Below are 20,323 nucleotides of genomic sequence, written 5' to 3'. Positions count from 1 at the left end.
GGAGGTGAAGGCCGCTCACTCACCCGTCCGGCAGCTCCCACGTGGATCTGAGGCGGGAGGCAGCGTGTTGTGGCCGCTCCCCCGCTGACTGTAGCGGCGCTGGGGGGGGGGCGGGGGGTGGAGGGGAAGTGAGTGAGGGGAGGTGATCACTCCGCTCCCCCGCTGAGTGTAGCGGCGCCGGGGGGGGGGGTGGAGGGGAAGTGAGTGAGGGGAGGTGATCACTCCGCTCCCCCGCTGAGTGTAGCGGCGCCGGGGGGGTGGAGGGGAAGTGAGTGAGGGGAGGTGATCACTCCGCTCCCCCGCTGACTGTAGCGGCGCCGGGGGGGGGGTGGAGGGGAAGTGAGTGAGGGGAGGTGATCACTCCGCTCCCCCGCTGACTGTAGCGGCGCCGGGGGGGGGGGGGGTGGAGGGGAAGTGATTGAGGAGAGGTGAAGGGGGGTGAGGGGACGTGAAGACCGCTCACTCATCCGTCCGGCCGCTCACTCACCCGTCCGGCAGCTCCCACGTGGAGGGGGGGGATGAAAGCGCGGGAAACAGGAAGAGGCGGAGCCTCCGGGACCGGTGGGGAAGAGAGCGGGAGATGTGCTGCTAACACTATGAGCCCCGCTAATGTATGTAACACCCCCCCCCCCGTGTGTGTGTGTGTGTGACAGTGTGTGTGACTGTGTGTGTGTGTGTGTGTGTGTGTGTGTGTGTGTGTGTGTGTGTGTGTGTGTGACAGTGTGTGTGTTTTTTTTTTTTTTTTGTGGACCTTTGGCCCGTAGCTCCGCCTCAGGCCAATGAGAGGTGTGGGGGGCGGGCCAAGGGGGTGGTGTGAGTGTGTGAGGCCAATGAAAGGTGTGCTGGGGCGGGCGGCCCAAGGGACCAATGAGATTGCCGCTAGGGACACCGGACATCCAGGCAGGCAAACATACAGTGCTTTCACTAATATAGTATAAGATATATATATATAGAGAGAGAGAGAGAGAGAGAGAGAGAGAGAGATATAGAGAGAGATATATATATATATATATATATAGAGAGAGAGAGAGATATGCAGTGCCCTATTTGTTTCAATACAATATTTTGTCTGGATTACAACTTGCAGTGTGCTGTCTCATTACTGGGACGTCCATCTGGTAACTATCTCCACCTTATACATATGGGATAAGCATCTGTGCTCTTCCTGAATATTTGTGTGCCAATCTGCATATATATATATATATATATATATATATATATATATATATATATATATATATATATATATATATATATATCAATATATATGAAATATTATATATATATATATATATATATATAATAATATATAATATATATATATATAAAATAAAAAAATAATAGACAATATCGTTCTGTGGCTAATTAAATGCTTTTATTTGTGCGAGGTTTCGAGATACACTGATCTCTTCTTCCGGTGGTGTTACAATGGATAAAACAAGAGAGGTTTTTACTTAAAAACAGTGAATTTTGGAATGTACCTGTGACTGAAACCCTCCCCTGTGCAGTATGCGATTTATCACTTAAGGTGTTAAATGGTCCCTGAATGTTAGTGATGTGTGTGTGTAAATATAAATTTATAAAGCGCCCACAGTGTATACAGCGCTTTACAAAAGGTGTGTGTGGAGTGGTATGTGTGTGTGTGTGTGTGTGTGTGTGTGTGTGTGTGTATGTATGTGTAATTATTTATTAAAAAAAAAACATTGGTAAAAATAAAATATTTATGACATTTGTGCAGACACAAATACATACACACACACACACACACACACACACACACACACACACACACACACACACACACACACACACACAGACACACACACACACACACACACACATATACATACATTCGGCGCCGGTAGCGGCGCGAAAAGATGCTTTCCCCCGTCTTCGCCACTGTCTGTCGGCTCCCCTCTCCCTGCCATGCGCGTGGCCCTTGTGTAGAAGGGCTGATTCACATCAGCCAACTAAAATTCCGCGCACGCGCATGGCGTAGCGCGCGCCCGGCACTATAGAACGTGCCTTAGACAGGTCTACAACCCTGCCGTTCAACCATTATCACCTTGCATACAGTGCTTCCTCTGCAGCAAGGGATTCTGGAATTTACATGCAAATGGCACACAATGTGTCACCTTTTGCCTGAAATCCATTTTTACATGGAACCCTTATAAGCAAATGCTCTGCTGTTCCACAGCTTTTAAGCACAGCATGGGATTAGATGCAAATCCAGTCAAACCACTCACAGACAGCTGTTTCAACCTTTATGGGTCTCATTAGTGTGAGGTTGTACTGGCTTTGCAATTTTCAAGGCTGGGTAGGTTTACCATACACCTTTTTAAGTTATGGTGGGTGAAAAAGGCAACAAAAAGCCTCCAACGTTAGCATATAGCCAATAAAGACTATCACTTGTGAGCACATTAAAAGCTGTGTGAACAGCAGGGAATTTTGCTTATACGGATTCCATGTAAAATGGATTTCAGGCAAAAGGTGACACATTGTCATCCCATTTGCATGTAATTTCCCAGAATCCCTTGCTGCAGTGGAAGCACCTTATGCTAGGTGATAATAGTGAAAGGCAGGGTTGCAGACCTGTCTAAAACATGTGAATGTGCTCATAACTGATATTCTTTATATATATTATTTATATATATATATATATATATATATATATATATATATATATATTTAATGTTGTTCATGAATACAGCGCAGAACCTCCTATTGCTGCATATCAAGTCTGATGGTGAATAGATAACATGTAGATTGTGCTTAATGAGAAATAAATTAGAATGGTGTTTGGGGTTACTGCTTATGTGTGTTCCTACTCCTGATCATTTCTCCTCATATTCTGGAATGGTATCATAAACAGGAGTAGATGTTCCCACTCCATATAGTCGGAGTACATGGGCTTCTCAAATTGGAGTGGATTATTCCTGTTTTTGAACAACTCAAAAAGATTGATCTGAACACAGAGATCACCCCTACCACATGCAGCAATTATCATCTGAGATCAGACTCCAAAAGACTGTTCATGGTCCCAAGGCTCAACAAAGTATCCGGCTGCTCCTCCTTCTCTTACCGTGCACCCCAAAACTGGAACAACCTACCGGAGACTCTCACATCCACCACCAGTTTAAGTTCTTTCAAAACTAAGGCTGTCTCCCATTTTAATCTGGTCTGAACTATTACATACGCCTATAATATACATCTTCTCTAACTGTGCATGCAATTTATACCCTGTTCATTTATGTAACTGTATTTGTAACCATGTACTATTTGTCAGATTAACAATGTCCAGGACATACTTGAAAACGAGAGGTAACTCTCAATGCATTACTTCCTGGTAAAACATTTTATAAATAAATAAATAAATAGTATTCCTGTATCGGTATATATAAATAAAGGAGGCAATGTCAATATCAATGTTGAGCACTATGGGGGCTAGAGTTTGGAGGGTGAATATCCAAAAGGATTCTCTCTGAGATCCTCTGGACAAAGTCACCCCCTCTCCAGTCGTGAGTCACCTGTTCCAGCCCACAGAACCTCAAACAACTAGGATTACAATTATGTACAGTTTCGTAATGGTTAGACACACGTGGGTCTCCAGTCCCTGTGTGATGTTCCTAATGTGCTCACTTAGCCTTACTTTGAGTTCTCTGATGGTTCTGCCTACATATTGGGGTTTACAACTACACTCCAGCACGTAGACAACCCCTTTGCTTTGGCAAGATATGTTGTTTTTAATAGTGTATTTCAAAGATGTAATGCTGGAGCTAAATTCTCTCGCCTTGGAATCTTGTTTGGTGTAATTCACACCACAGACATCCGAAGAAAACTTTTGATTCTTTTAGAAATCGTGGGTGCTTGGTTACTGTAATTGGTAATAAATGGAATGAATTCCTGATTAGATGTTGATTTTTTCGCTTTCTTGTCTTTATATGTTAACATATTTGATCTTTCGAATTTTCAAACTTTTTCAATTGCTACATCTATTACTTTGCTTTGATATTTTCTTTCTATAAATCTATCTTGCACGGGTTTTATTTATTTGTAACGGGTATCCCACCCCACCCAATCTCATATATAGTGTGGGTGAGTAGAACATGTAGTGTTACCGGTGTGGTGCGTATACCTGCTGGCTCACAGGAGGTCTGAGCCTCCGCTAATGAGAGCCTGGGGTGAATCCTCTGGAACGGATCTTCGTTTACAGCGCCTCCACCTATGTAGGATTCTAGGGAAGTGTAGAATGACCCTACATAGGAACCCACTCAGAAACCACATACACAGTATTATGGATAACAGGTTTACTGAATGAACAATGACAACACCTTACTTCAAAACACTATATCAATACCAGTGCATCAATACAACTGCGTACCATCCCCCCACCCACATGTCCATCATCACATTCCCCTCAGTCTCTGGAGTGTCCACAGCAATAAAGACCAGTGTGAGGGTGAGGGATAGCGCTTCCCTGTGTTGGGGCCCGGTGGTGCACTTAATATATACAGAGGTACCTTCCGAGCACTCCGATGCTCGGGACCGCAACTGTCTTCTAAAAGGGTCAGACGTCCGTCTGATCCTATCCAGGTACTTCTGCAGTGGACCCCAACGAGGGTCCCACCGCTTCACGGGAACACAACAGTCTCTTGGTACAGCAACCGAACCACAGGAACAGCCACGCCGCTATCCCTGTCTATCCTTAACTAATCCTAGCGTGACAGGAACCCTAACCTAGGGCCTGTCCCTGATGAACCGCAACCTGGGTGGCTTAGGGGAACTCTCCTAGGGCCTGCGGAGTAATACCCTGTCCCACTCCCCTAGCTACCCAGTCCCTAACTGTATCTACTACTACTACTAGATACTCCTAACAGCCTAACGCACCTGCAGCCGACACACAGCTCACACTGTCAGCCTGCAGGGAATCACACACGCTGCACACACTGCGCCCAGCACCTGCAGCACAACACACACAGAACGGTACACACCATTCACTGGAGAGGGAGAGTCTATCTGGGACCTAAGGGGTTAATAGTATTCCTACTCCCCTAACGAGGCCCAGTCTTGACTCCCACTAACAACCGACTAACCTGAGTGACCCGCAGCAAACACACTGCACACACTGTGCCTATTTGCCAGTGCGCACAGCACTACCCGCTGTGGCACTGCCAAACCTGCACCTTACACACACCTAAGGGTGACCTCCCTATCTAGGGCCGTCCCTTATCAGTTACCCACTAACCTGGTGGGGAGTTGGGGCCTACCTGGAGGGTGAGGGTACCTATCAGGATGCAGGAGCTGCACTCACTCCCCGCATCCTTCCTTCCCCTTCAGCTCCTCTGCTCCAACTGAACTGACTCATGCAAAGCCCGGGAAAATGTATCTCTTTCCTCCAGGGCAGTCCTGCAGCCCTATTGGCTCCTATCAAGCACCTGGTGCCTGCCTCGCTATGCCTCATGGGAATTGTAGTCCCGAGGCCCCTACAATAACATTGAGGCCGCGTGCGTGCCTTCCCTCTGCCTACACAAACCTGTAATGGCCGCCGCAACCTCTCACTAACTTCCCTTACTCTCGCGCGACTCTCCTGCGCCTTCCCTGCCCTCACGCAACTGTTCCCTGGCTCTAGGGTTCTCCCTGCGCATGCGCGACTCTGCCCTGTCTCTCGCAGCCTCCCTGCGCATGCGCGAGCTAACTGGGCCGCCGGGGACTCACTGCGCATGCGCGAGTTGAAGCGCAATGGCGGCGCCCTGTGCAAGAGCCGCCGGAGATCTCCTGCACTCCGGCGAGCTCCCTCCTCGGCCCCCACCCTCCTGAATGGCCGTCGGGTCTGCCGCTTGCCTCTGGCAGTACCCGACAGCGTCCGTGGCCACGGAGGCTCCCTGGGGGGTCGAGGAGGGAAAAAGGTGACCTGGCTACATATTTATCGTAGTTCTCCTTCCTCGAGCAACTTCTCTTCCGTCTCCTAAACTCTCCAAACGGTATGTTGTCTAACCAGTTATTTTTATGGCAGCTATTAGCTGGAATATAGTTATTACAGTTAACTTCCTTCAAAAAGGTCTTGGTATGTCTATTATTGTTTTCTACGGTTATTTCAAGGTCGAGAAACTCCAACCTTGTTCTACTTGAAGTACAGAACGGCCCCGCTTTTCGGCGTTACGTTCATAAGGCGGTACGAGAAGGGGGCTGCCATGTCTGTGCATGCGCAGAACGGGGGCTGCCGAGGTTGCGCATGCGCAGAACGGGGGGTGCCGAGGTTGTACATGCGCAGCACGGATATATAAAATATATAAACCCTATTGTCAGTCTATTAACCCTTGAAAGGTTTGTAAGTGTTTAGAGAAGATCACTGTCACCACCACTACTCCATATAAAAAAGCAATCAGACAGAATTGATTTCACATTGATATGTATTCATTGAGAGTTACTACTTTACAATACAATATAACATTACACCGATTTGACCCTGAAGCAGTGAGGAATATACTGTAGAAGATTATAATTTAAATGTTATGATTCTTTTTTTTGTTGTGTGTGTGTGTGTATTTAAAGAAGTAGTACACGTGACACTTCAAGCGAATATATATATATATATATATATATATGTATATATATATATAAAAATATTTTACAATATATACAGCCTTTACCTTTATTGAAAACTAATTACCCAAGCTGCCGATCGATTCATTCTCCGTGATCAATCAGCAAAGATCCTGCTTCCCAGGGTTCACTAAATTGCTGCCTTTTAGTTTCAATCAATCCTTCAGTCAGTGCAACTCAGCAACTACAATGTATTCTTATATTCCTAAGGTAACATTATCTATTATTACAGTTTGCAGCTCAAACTGTTGGGAACATTGGCAACAAATGATCACAAACAGGAAAGTGTTGCAAAGATCTTGCAGTGCTGGGAAGGTGGCTAAAATCTGCTATAAAAATCACAGGATGCTCAGTATATTGAAACTCATTATAAATAGTATTAAGAGTTGTGACTTTTTTAAAAATAAGTATTATGTAATACTACAGAACTGATTTATTTAAAAAAATAAAACACATGTAGGATATTGCATGGATTGCTCCTTTAACTCTTGCTGTCCTAGAGCTATGCAGCTTAAGGGTTTTTACAGTAGAGAGAGACATCCCAAAACCCTATAGCACAGGTCATGGAAGAACAATTAAGGTGAAATTAACTATTTCCATATGAGCTTGTGGGTGTCTGAGGCACAAGGATACAAAATAACTTGTCCCTATTTCACAAGGAACTATTATTATAAGCTGTATTTAGTCTTGAGTCAGGATTGCCAAGAATAACCCAACCCCTTCACCAACACAGAGGGAGCCTGCAAAGCATTGACATCGTTTGCTGTTTAAGGACCACATGGCCCATCTAATCTGCTGGTTCTCCTACCTACTGTGAGACCTTAGACCACACGTGATACATGGCTTTGCAACCTGGTGCCGGCCCCTCTGGAAGCAATGTAGTTATCCACAAGGTCACCATGGCAAACACAAGCTCTGAGCCCTTCGGACCTTCACACCAGATATCTCGTAGGGACAGCTCAACTTGTAACCCAAGCCTTGCACTCAAAGGTACATGATGGATAACTTCAGGGTCAGAATTGATGTTGCCTTAATGAGTTCCATGAAACAGAGAGAAAGAAATGAATTAAACTAAAATTATTTTAGATCGTTCCTGGTGGGAAAGAGAGAGAGATTAATCCATTTTATGGCATCTAATGAGGATATCTTAACCCATTCAGTGCAGTAGGGGGGCTGCAGTTATTTTATTTGTAATGCCTGGCTCTCCAGCACTTAGAAGGTTCATCTGCGCTTTAGTCAACAGTATCTAATAAAATATCTTCTGAATAGGTTATATCCTCAGCTGCTTTTATGTATTACAAGCAAATCATAGCAAGGGGTGCACGCAAATGAGATTCAACCCGACATTTGGTGTAATGATGGTAAGTATGTTAAAGTGTTCTTCAGCAAACCTGCCTTTATCCTTTCACTGCCAGTTGGGCCCGAGACACATTGCTTTTGTGGGACACTGCAAGAGACAAACAAAGGAAGAGGGGCAGATTTATCAAGCAGTGTAAGTAGTGTCCCCAAGCTCGCTAACTTCAGCATAACTAGTACAAGCATCATCTACAGGCTCTGCCCTCATCCGCTCCTCTCTACATGTAGCCCAGTCCCCTTTTTAGCTTTGGTGAGGGGTAGCTGCTCTGCTGCTCAGCTGATCGGCGGAGTTCCACGCGATCAGGATGTGGCCATTTTGTAGAAAGGTGCAGTGTTGCCAGCGTGGTGGCCATCTTGGATTGGCTCCACACGGATGGAAGTGGGACTACAAGTCCCAGAATCCTCGGGGGAAGGGATATCACGTGGGTTAATCCAGCCAATGGCCTGGATGCAGCCTGACAGAACAGGATATCCTCCGCGGGCGGAAAGCCTGCGAACCAGTCTGACGGAGGCGGAAAGACAGGAGGTAGTGTCCAGGGAGCGGTAGCTTCCTGGACTAGGCCAGACTCTGCCCCTAGGCTCCAGTCAGGCCCTGAGCCAACCATAGCTCTGTATTGTAGGGAAGGCCCCAGATAGGGACCCTCCTCACCTTAGCATTACCGCTACACAATTGCGCCGGTGGACAGACGTCCACGTGGCGGACTGCGGCCTGGGACCAGACTACAGTGTTCTGGGACATTTATGTGAGACACTCCGGTTGGATCTCACAGCATGTGGAGGCCGGGACCGTTAGGTGAGAGGGGATTACTGTTGGAGGCCCCTCTGCGTGGGACCTGCATCAGAGAAATTCCGGAAGCTGCCCCTGGTGTACTGGAGTTCCCAGGCAGGTATCACAAGTGCATCAACGGTTAACATCACAAGGGGGGTAGCGCTACCTCACACTTTGGGTGGGCTTGCTCATGGGGACATCTGGTTATAGGTGCTCAGGGCACCCTCAGTACTTTGGGGGACACGCTTGTATTGCATTTTACCATTATAGTATTGTTATATGTGTGTGTCAGTAAATACAAATGATATATTATCTGGTGTTATACTGTTTATTACGGACTGTATTGGTTCCTATGAGGTGTCATCCCGCCAACGCTGGGATCCCTCATAGGTGGAGGCGCTGTACTAAGAGAGAGCTCCCAGAAGCAGAGGCTCTGGCCTCCTGTGAGCGTACAGGTATCAGCAGCATGCATAGTCACCCGCGGCTTCCCTTAGGGATAGGGAAAGGGGACTACATACATAACAGCCTTTATTTCTCGCTATGTCCCAGCTCATCTCCTGCACTCTGCTCATAACTGTCTCCCTTCCCCCCTTCCACCTCTAGTGCTCTCTATTACCTTAAAACTTTTCTCCTCGCTGCCCCATACCAGTGAAACCTTCGCACACTCAGTAAACACGGCACAAAGTAAATATAAAACATTGGGAGTTTTAATCTTTAATGAATCTGATGCAGTACTTTGCACCAGTTCTATTCCAGGTTTGCAGCCACGTTGATGCATATCCCCCATAGGATGTTATATAGTATCCTGCCACTAGATGGCAGAGAGATGTTCCTGTATTGAGTGGGCATCAGAGTCTATGCTAATAGTTGTGGATGTGAGCTCAACAGTAAACAGTTGGTGAACCAGTTCTGTTTGGAATGCCTGTCTCTCACCCCAGTGAGCGAGCTGAAGACATCACAGCTGCTTCTATGAATCAGAAATCTAATGGAAATGCTCAAAACGACATTTTTGATTCAGATAAATAAAAAGGAAAACTGCATAATTTTTTGATGCAATACAAGGGTATTAATTCAAATGTATTCAGTTAACATTACATAAAAACTGCATGGTTTATGAAACCCTTTGCAACTGATGAATTCCGTGTGTGTGTGTGTGTGTGTGTGTGTGTGTGTGTGTGTGTGTGTGTGTAACTAACTTAATCTCTCATCTTCCTATCGTAGTTTGTGACAATTTTCTATTGCACGTTTTCCAAGGTTCAGTGGTTCCTGTTTCTTGATTCTAACGTAAAATAGCCTGCTAATAGAGTATTTGGCCATTACATGTGACCCCTGCACGGTATATGCCAGACACACTTTGATTTCCCCCCCTGTCTCCGCAGAACGTTGGTAAAGCTGTTCGGACGGGCTGCCACTACCTGCTGATTGGAATTCAGGGTCTGACACAGGCATACGCAGCCCCGTGGACTCTATCCTCTACTGTGATGTCATCAATGGCTCGCTAGCAGCTGCTTCTTGAAGACTGTATCCCAACATTTCAAGCATACCGAGTACCTCCAAAGAGAATTCACATTGCCCGACTCGCTGAAGGCCAGCGGAGGCATACCTTCTTAGAAGCATTAAGGAATACTTCCTCTTTGTAAAATTGGCCATGACACTTCATAAACCTGTGGGTTTGGCCTCAATGAAGATTGACTCCAGAAAATCAACGACAAAAGGCCTAGGTGTTTAGTGGCAAATTGGTCCATGTAAATCAGGGGAGGGCAACACCAGTCCGCAAGGGCCACAAGAGGTCAAGGTGTTCAGGATATTCCTGCTTCAGCGCAGCTGGCTCGATCACAACTGAGCCACCTGTGCTGAAAGCAGGGATATCCTGAAAACGTGACCTGTTGGTTGCCCCTGAGGACTAGAGTTGACCCCCTCTTAATGTGAATGATTCACAGCTGCCTGGATCCCAATACCAGATATGACACAGTGAAAGGTATAGTAACAAACCGACCCGTCTTTTAACCCCTTCAATGCATTAGGGGCAGGCAGCACATTGCAAATGCATGATTTGCAGAATAATTCCACGCAAAAGTGCAGATGTTATGATCCCTAATGGCTAAACTTCTTAATTGATAAAATTACATTGGGTTTGTTCATATTTAGTAAGTTGCATTGCAACATTTCACAGGTGTGATAGGAATGACCTAAATCTGTTTAATTGTCAAACTGCAAACAATGAAGGGATACAATGGTCTTATTAATGACTGAAAGCCCTAGAGATGTACATCTTGAAACCACTAGTAATATGTGTTTTCAGTGAGTAAAAGGGCTGGATCATTCAGAGGGTTCCTCTATATGAATATTTTCTTTATTACAATGATGGTGATGGACAATGTTTGGGCCTTTATATGGAACATGCATTTGGACAACCACTGTGTTTAATAGCGGTTCCCAAAGGTGGAGTTCCCTCGTGAGCAGACAACAGCAGTGATGTGAGTGAACATTAAGATCAAAGAACCCTGGGCATTATGTTGAGCAAGCATGTCAAACTCAAAGGCTAACACGGGCCAAATAAACAAGGTTTAAGCTTATGAGGGCCGCAAAAAAAACAAAAACTCCAGGTACCTCATTCCCGCAATGCTATATTTTGGAGTGGAGGTATTCCCTACCTGTCTTCTGGGTTAGGCGGGATTCCTATGTCTCCCGTGTGAAGCTTGAGTCAGATCCGGAAGAAAGCAGTATAGGTTATTTCGGTGTAGTATAGGGCAGTTAAGATATACAGGGTAAATAAAATATCCAGAGTGTGTGTGTGAGAGAGAGAGAGACAGAGAGAGAGAGTGGGTGAGAGAGTGTGAGACAGAGTGTGGGTGAGAGAGTGTGGGACAGAGAGTGTGGGTGAGAGAGTGTAAGACAGAAAGTGTGGGTGAGAGTGTGAGACAGAAAGTGTGGGTGAGAGTGTGAGACAGTGTGGGTGCTAATCCTGTGCCTTTTTCCCCCCTTTTTATTAACCCTATTTAGGGTGACAGAGAGTGAGGGTGAGAGACGGGGTGACAGAGAGTGAGAGACGGGGTGACAGAGAGTGAGAGACGGGGTGACAGAGAGTGAGAAACGGGGTGACAGAGAGTGAGAGACAGGGGGTGACAGAGAGTGAGAGACAGGGGGTGAAAGAGAGTGAGAGACAGGGGGTGACAGAGAGTGAGGGTGAGAGACGGGGTGACAGAGAGTGAGGGTGAGAGACTGCGGGTGACAGAGAGTGAGGGTAAGAGACAGGGGGGTGACTGGGGGAGGGGGTGACATGGGGAGGCTGGGTGGGTGACAGGGTGAGGCCGGATGGGTGACAGGGTGAGGCCGGGTGGGTGACCCCAGGCTGGCCCCCATACCCCATCAGCATCTTATCCCCCACCCCCTGCCCCCCATCATTTCATCTGCCCAGGCTGGCCCCCATGCCCCATCAGCATCTTATCCCCCCTAACCCCCCCCCCCATCATTATTATCTGCCCAGGCTGGCCCCCATGCCCCATCATCATATTCCCCACCCATGATCATCTCGGCCTCCCCCCCCCTAACGGCCTCCCCCCCCCCAAAAAAATATTGTCCTTACCTTATTCCCAGGCAGGAGGCAGTCCCACAGACGTCTCTGAAGCTTTCTCCGCCGGGGTGTTGGCTCCGCCCCCGCTGTCCTCTCCACATCCCACACATGGCATGAGTGCAGGATGACTGAGCCCGGCCACCGTCCAGCCCCAGCAGGCCAGCTCTTCCTTCAGCCATGCTTGCCGCATCCGCCCGCCACCTCGCTCGCTACTCCCGGTCACACGCTTGCTACCGCCGCCCACGCACTCGCCGACGCACACGCCCGCCGCACCGTTATATTGGCTGGGCCGCGGGCCGCGAGTTTGACATGCTAGATGTAGAGGTTTGGTGGAATAGTCTATTCGGAATATGCCCTGCTTTGCTCCTGCTGACCCCATGGTATTTCCTCAGATCAGATCATTTCCTCTCACTCTCATCCGGCAATAGGTTGTTTTAAGATCAGAATGAGGAGGAATCAGCCTGTATTAAAAAAAACATTGTAGAGCCAGGAGCTATTCCCCTCTCCCCCCCCCCACATGATAACATTGTAGCAACAGTCAGGTGTTAAATAGCCCTATCATTTCACATCGCCTTTTAGTGTCTCCGCTATTGTTTTCATAGGAAATTTAGAGGTGCAGTCATTGCACTGCGGTGAAATGGGTATCAAAGAAGATGTATAGAGGGTAAAGGTAGGTAGTAGAAGGTCAGATGTAAGTGCACTTATATAAGAAGAGAAGGAGAAAAGTGTCATGGGTGTTATAAAAACAGATGGAAATTATGGTGGGAAATATTATATTACTTATTGTGGGTATGAACTTCATTATTTAGGTAATTAATAAAAGGTGGAATGAAGATTTTATGGGAAATTCATCAATGGCTAAATAGGGTTAATAAAAAGGGGAAAAAAAGGCACAGGATTAGCACGGAAAAAAATCCTATAGCTTTATGTGGGATTTTTGTAATGTTGTAGCCAGGAGCCTGGCTGTGAAATTGCTACACAACAGCTAAGAAATGTAGAAAATGTGAATATTATACTGAATATATTATAGTGTTTTACAGGCGATCACCACTTGATATTGTAATTAAACAACCAGTTTTAATTAACAACACTGAGCCACTGATTGTGCCACCTGTGCTGATGCAAGTAGCTGAGAGGCGGGAAAGTATCATTTCTTTGTTTACCTAAGCACCGAGCGCGGGGGAGCGTTTGTGCCTGCGCACAGCGTGAGCGGGGACTTGCATATATCTATATATGTAAGTAAACTCCGCAAGCGCCACCCGCTCAGCGCTAGCGGGGACGCAGCCTAAAGGAGTGTCTTGCACGCCCAAATTCTGAGGAATTGACACAATAAAAAAAAAAGTTTGCTGCTATGTGTAACATATGATATGAAGTCGTTATCAATATCTGTATTGATGTAATTAACTTTTTTGCTATTGGGGGAAAAAGCATACAATGTCTTTATAAAAAGTCCAAAACATTTTTATTTGATACATTTTTATCTTGTTAATACGAATCATAAATATGCGATGAAAAATATCATCTGTATTCCAGGAGCATCTTTTTCTTGTACTGAAAAAAAACACACACGTGAAATGATGTATTCATTAATAAAGCAATTTGCATTCAATGTCCCTGGATCACCATCGTTTCCATGTTTACTTATTTGGTATATCCCTGTATATCTTTCCTTTCTTAAAATATGTACAACCTTTTTTTTAAGGATATTTATTTATTGTACCTGCTATCAAAGTCTCCATGGGTAATGAATTCCACATTTTAACTGTCCTTACTGTAAAGAACCCTTTCCTTTGTTTGTAGTGAAATCTCCTTTCCTCCAACCTAAAGAGATGACCCTGTGTCCATTGTACTGCCCGTGGGATGAATAGTTCTTTTTAAAGCTCCTTGTATTGTCCCCGAATATATTTGTATATACTTATCATATCCCCACTTGGACACCTCTTTTTTTAAATCTAAACAAATCTAAATTAACTAGCCTCTCCTCATAAGTTACATTATCATTCCCTTTATTAATTTGATTGTTCTTCTCTGCAATTTTTCTAGTTACATAATGTATTTTTGATGGAGTGATGCTCAAAACTCTAGTCCATATTCAAGGTGTGGTCTTACTAATGCTTTATAAAGGGACATAATTATGCTTACCTCCCTTCCATTCATTCCCTGTTTAATGCAAGATAAGATCTCAGTTACCTTTACAGCTACTGCCTGACATTGGGCACTATTGCTAAGCCTGCTGTCTAGATGCACTCTTACATCCTTCTCCATTGAGTATTCACTTAATCTTTCCCCATTTAATTTAACTCACAACTTTAGTCCAACCTGAAAAGGTTCCATTTATGACAACTCTGTCTATCCTTCAACCAGATTTCAACCCCGGTGCAAATATTTTTACCAAGTCCAATTTCCTTTATTTTGTACATTAACCTCCTGTGTGGCACCATATCACGTTTTTTTGTTTTTGTTTTGCAAAGAAGTGTTTGATCAATTTAGAAATAGTAAATAAAAGCAACATGAGAATTGGAGTTGTGTTACTGATTTTCTACTTCCAAAATAAAATATTTGAGGAGATTATGGCTTTAAACAAACCAGTTTTCAAAAGGTTAACAGGTTGTAAATCTGTGATTTGCTTGTGTAATTGTATGTCCACGTATGTAAAGTTATGTTTTCAATAAAATGTTGTTACCAAAAAAAAAAAAAAAAAGTTAACAGATTGGAGGGAGGATACTGTATCTGGGAAAGACGCCAAACTCAGTATAGGCATTGATATTATTTTGTGTGCTGCAAGTCTAGAATTGTACTGCTAAGTTTCCTGAGCAGAAAGGTCTGAGCACTCCCGGTGCCTATCCCTGAAGCAGAAAGAGAGATAAGTCCTTCTCAAGTCACTCAAACCTGCACACACAGGGAGCTCTCACTGCAAGGCCTGCTCTTGCTTATGGAGACCCTCTCTAGGCACCGCACACTTCTGCTCTGTGCAGCGGGGGTTGGGGCTGCAGTGGTGGTAGCCTGGCTCTGGTCCACTAAGGGGAGGAAAGGAAAAAAGAAGGGCCAGCTTCAGAAGGTGGGGGAAGTTTCACAGCTTTTCCTGTACCCTATCAAGTCATGCAGAGGAGTGTCACTGTCTGGAGCAGAGTGTACGGAGTATGGCCTGAAGAGTGGCCAGCTCAGAGACAGGTACTTAACGTCACCATCATACCTACAAACTTTTACTGGGAATTAGATATCATTCTGCAAAATGCAGCAGCATACCAGTGGCTGACGTGCCTTACACAGAGCCGTCTTTTTTGGGCCCTGGGCTATAAGTAAATTGAGGGCCCTGTTAGGTTTGCCAGGTGTCCGGTATTGAACTGGACAATCCTGTATTTGGATACTCTGTCCAGTAAGAAATGAGAGGTACAGGCAGTCCTCGTTTTACAACGCTTCGCTTTACAACGAATGGCTTATCCAACGCTATGCAATGCATACCTATGTTCATTTATACAACGCCAAAACGGCTTATCCAACGCTCTTACGACGCTTTGCAAAGTTGTTTATGTGTATATAATATATATATTATACTATATTATACTATATAATATATTATATTTGTATATTATATTTTATATTATGTTATATTATATATATATGATACAGTATATGCACTATATAATTTGTGTGTGCTGCATATCTTATTGTCTGCGTAAAATATTTTGTGTATTTTAACATTAAAAATGCCTTCAGGAACGGAACCTTTCATTTAAACAGTGTTCCTATGGGAAAACGTGTTTCACTTTACAACGTTTCGCTATCCAACGCCATTTTGAGTAACGCATTGTGTCGGATAACCGAGGACTGCCTGTACTGTAATACTGGACATATATGTGTCTGGTATTTTCCTCCCTGGACATAGTGACCTGACGCACCTTTCACCACCGAGTCCAGTATTTTTGGAGAAGTCACCTGGCAACCCTCGTCCCCGTCCACCAAGGTTATATTTAAATACAAATACAGTATGTTTTTATTGAACAACATGCATTACAATTGTTGAAAAGCATATTTTATTACAAATATTACTACAAACCACAAACTTTTTATTTATCTACATGTGTCTTTCTGTTTTTATTACTTGAAAAGTCGAGAGTCGACTTGACACTTAGCGGGGCTGAGCGTGGAGACTCTTGCGTGCTCCGGTATCGCCTCCTGCTCTTCATCTCAGAGGCGTCATATGACGTTGCGACGTCATGTTGTCATGGCAATGTGACGTCGCAGGAGGAGGTGTGGATGAGAAGCTGGATAGAAGATGAGATACAGTTACAGAGGCCCCGCGCTCTCTCCCCCGGTTATAAGTTTAACAGGTGTGGAGAGGAGCGCAGGGCTCGGTGAGACGGCACCGATGGAACCGCCACCAAACCAGTCCAGACAAAGTGACAAATAACATAATCAAATTCAATTTTATGAAGTAAATCTGATTAGATTGTCATCAAGGACAGAGCGTTTAGTCTGGGGTGAAGCATCAACTTTGGAAAAGATCTTTTGCCTTCTCCGTTTGTGGCCGTCATTGGTAGAAAGATGTGTAAAGCAATTTCAAGGTTAGGAAATGTTGACCCCAGTTTGCCATGCTGTAATATTTTTTGTTGTTGTGTGTTATTATTTTTTAAATACATTTCCGACAAATCAATTAAACTTCCTATTCTATAAAAAAATATAGATAAATTATCTTTGAATATTTTTTTTTATATATATATATAAACAGTTTGGCTATAGAAAATGAAAAGCAATAATGTAGTAATCACACCCGAAAATACAGTTGAAAAAATATATATAATGTAGTAAAGTTAGCTGCGCTCAGTTAGAACTAGGAATTTAACATGACAGTTTGGGCCATGAGTATTTGTGGAGCTTCTGAAAAGTCGGGGACCCTTGGAAGGTTTGGGGCCCTGGGCTACAGCCCTGTTAGTCCATGCCTTCAGGTGACACTACTTACAAAGTAGCAGTACTGTGCTTGCTTTGAAGGATTTCCTGCCTGTTAGATACTGGGCCAATGCTCCTTTGCACTCATTTTAAAATGGATAAGAAGTTAAGAGTGACACACTGTTCTCATTTGCATGTCATTACCCAGAATGCCAAAACCGAAGGTGATGCCAGCACTCCTACATAGGAGAAGTGTGATTGGTGCACTAGGGGAGGAGGTATATATATACGAGCAGACAACAGATCTCTACTGTATCCAGGTGGAGGCAGAGAGACAGAACGTCCCCGGATTGCATGCACTCATAATCACACACAGGAGTAATCTAGAATATCTGCACAATTGCAGGAGGTATAATGAGTGAGAAAATATAGTGACTACTCTTCTAACAAGAGATACCCCAGACAGACTCAATGAATGAATGGTAGAACGAAAATACGTTTATAAGTGCATAGTCAATAAAATAAACAGGGTTATAAAAACCTACAGTATAGACAGCAACACTGCTGTTGAGCAGTACACAGGCGAGATAGTGGGTGTGTAGTGAGGAATCCTGCATAGCGGGTAGCTCAGTTGTTCTTTATGTAATAGTGTTCTGTGTGTCAAGCAGAAGCAAACAGACACACTGTATAGTTCCAAGAGATTAATTCCTCTCATGGTAAGGGTGTAGTCTACTGTTACCACCCTAAGGGCACGCTGTTAATAGCCACAGTTTTTTCTCTTAGAAGTACAGATGCAGCGGCCGTTATTCGAACAAATCACGGCGCCGTTTTCGTGTGCGCTGCTGTACTCCACGCGGCATTAACGCGGCCAATCGCTCCAGGCACACATGTTTATCGCGGTTGCTTTGTTTGAATTTCATAGATCGTGTGCAATGAAATGAATGAATTGTAATGTGTACAGTACTGTGCTACTGTGTCAATTTCAGGTGTTTAAAAGCCAGAACACTAAAATGCCATTTTCTGCACTCGCATCTGAAGGCGGTACAGTTGGAGGAAATCACACGCCATGACGTGGGTATTCCGATGTACACAACACATGAAGTCTTCGAATAATGGCCGCTGCATCTGTAGCTGGTGATAGAGCTACACTGTGGAGCCGCAGACAGCTCAATATGTAAGCAAACTCCAGGCTCTAATTAGAATATTGCTGAGCTAGTGAGGTGCTAGGTGCAATTCACTAGTGCATTGACCCTTATACTAACAATAAAGTGCTGCAGAACTAGTCAGGTAACCATTCTCTGGTTAACTAGACCCTAGCAGCCCTGCAAAAGACGTAAAAGATGCAATGGGGTCACAGTGGAATAATGTTACAGGCAGTAAATCCTGTGTCATGTGATCGCTTCTGGAATGCCACTGGACGTCCAGCACTTCTGCATCGTGACCGCTTCTGGACTGCCACCGGATATCCAGCACTTTCGTGGGATGTGATTACTTTTCAGAGCGCCACTTTCGTTTTGGATCTGGCTGCCTACTCCGTGTAAACGGTCATCCCGATCTGCCCCTAGAAAGTGAGCCAGTGCTCAGGATGTGTTGGCACTGGGATGGTTAAGATATATAATGTCTGGAGTAAAGAGAAGTCACTCACCCATGTAACATCACTGTCACTTTTGATTTTACGATGTAACCCCTTTAGTACAAGAGGTATTAGTTTGTAGCAAGGGTAGCCAAGATTTGTATGCAGAGATCACATGACTCCAGAGTCCTCTTCCTGCCGAAACATAAGAGGAAGTGATCATATTCCATTTTTTTGCTCCGACGACTATGCTAACACCTCAACAGTTCCCATAAGCAATGCAGTGAAGGTTGATGCATTTAGTATGTTGCCAGGGTTGCTAGAATTCTGGTACTGTGACGTCAAATGTACATCCATAGAGCACGAAAAGAGTTAAGTGCGTAGTTGAAAGTAAGGCCACGTGGTCAGAGAAAAGCTAGTTAGCTGGACTCATCTCTTCCTCTTGCTGGCCCTGCATTGCAACAATAGGATAAGAAGCCGTCAGTGGCGCTTTCTCCATGTGAAACGCGTGGGAGGAGGAGCTAGGTTCTCCATGTGGATGTTCACATTTTTTATGTAGCCTAAAATAAAGTTTTTTTATTCAACTTTTGCTGATGAGTTCCAACGTTTGTTCAGGTTTGGACGTCATACCGATCCTTCCTCACTCTGCTGCTAAACTGGGCCCTTCCAAATAATCAATAGATCCTCTATATCAGGGGGGCGCAAACTTTTTTCCCTGCGCCCCCCTGATGGCTGTCCCCTCGCTCCCGCGCCCCCCCAAACCCCAACTTACCCGCGCTCCGGCGTAATGACGTCACGTTGCCATAGCAACGTGACGTCACATGACCTCGCAGCGGCATTTTGACGCCGCGTTGCCATGGCGCCGCAGGGAGGAAGCCGCCGGAGCCACGGTAAGTTAGGTTTACAGAGGCCCTGCAGCTCCCCCGGCACTTAATTTAAGTGCTTTTGGGAAGCGCGCGGGGCCTCTGTAAACCCCGCGCCCCCCGTCGGCAGTGTCGCGCCCCCCCTGGGGGTCGCGCCCCACAGTTTGCGCACCGCTGCTCTATATAACGCTTGTAAAAAATAATGGTGTCTAATAAACCTCTGGGCCATCCTACAGCTCTTAGCTCCACCCCCTCTCAGATTGGCCCATTCTGGCTGCCCCCTGCATCTGTGGGCCCGATTAATGGGACCAAGCTGATTGTCGGCCCCAGCTTTCCATGGTTCTGAATTAATCTGTTTTGGGGGGGATTCCGTTTTGGAGGGCGGATTCCATTTGGTCTTTGCTGGGGGAGGGGGTGCCATGTTGTGTGTGTGCTGCGGGGGGGCATATTGTGTGTGTATGCTGCAGGGGGGGGGGTGACATGTTGTTTGTGTGGGCTGCAGGGGGGGGTGCAATTTTGTTTGTGTGTGCTGCAGGTTGTTGGTGCCAAGTTGTGTGTGCTGTGGAGGGTGTGACATGTTGTATGGGCTTCAGGGGGTTGTATCTTGTGTGTGTGCTGTAGGGGGGGAGGTGCCATGTTGTGTGTGTGTGCTGCAGGAGGGGGTACCATGTTATGTGTGCTGCAGGGGGGGTGCCATG

The 20,323-nt window shown here is 45.3% G+C and overlaps 2 protein-coding genes across 2 annotated transcripts in view; both read left to right on the top strand.

Moving 5' to 3' along the window:
- C4H1orf115 (chromosome 4 C1orf115 homolog) overlaps nt 1-13,921 on the top strand; it is a 36,303-nt gene extending 22,382 nt beyond the window's left edge. The window contains exon 2 of the mRNA XM_075595570.1: nt 10,108-13,921. Within this exon, the coding sequence (XP_075451685.1) occupies nt 10,108-10,230 (123 nt within the window). The 3' untranslated portion in view covers nt 10,231-13,921. The remainder of the gene's footprint in view (nt 1-10,107) is intronic.
- Nucleotides 13,922-15,012: 1,091 nt separating this feature from the next.
- Nucleotides 15,013-20,323, top strand: part of LOC142492691 (mitochondrial amidoxime reducing component 2-like) — a 30,002-nt gene continuing 24,691 nt past the window's right edge. Inside the window, exon 1 of the mRNA XM_075595568.1 lies at nt 15,013-15,473. Within this exon, the coding sequence (XP_075451683.1) occupies nt 15,235-15,473 (239 nt within the window). The 5' untranslated portion in view covers nt 15,013-15,234. The remainder of the gene's footprint in view (nt 15,474-20,323) is intronic.

This window comes from Ascaphus truei, chromosome 4 (genome assembly GCF_040206685.1).
Source record: "Ascaphus truei isolate aAscTru1 chromosome 4, aAscTru1.hap1, whole genome shotgun sequence".
Lineage (NCBI taxonomy): Eukaryota > Metazoa > Chordata > Amphibia > Anura > Ascaphidae > Ascaphus > Ascaphus truei.
This window is presented reverse-complemented; position numbering and strand designations above follow the sequence as displayed.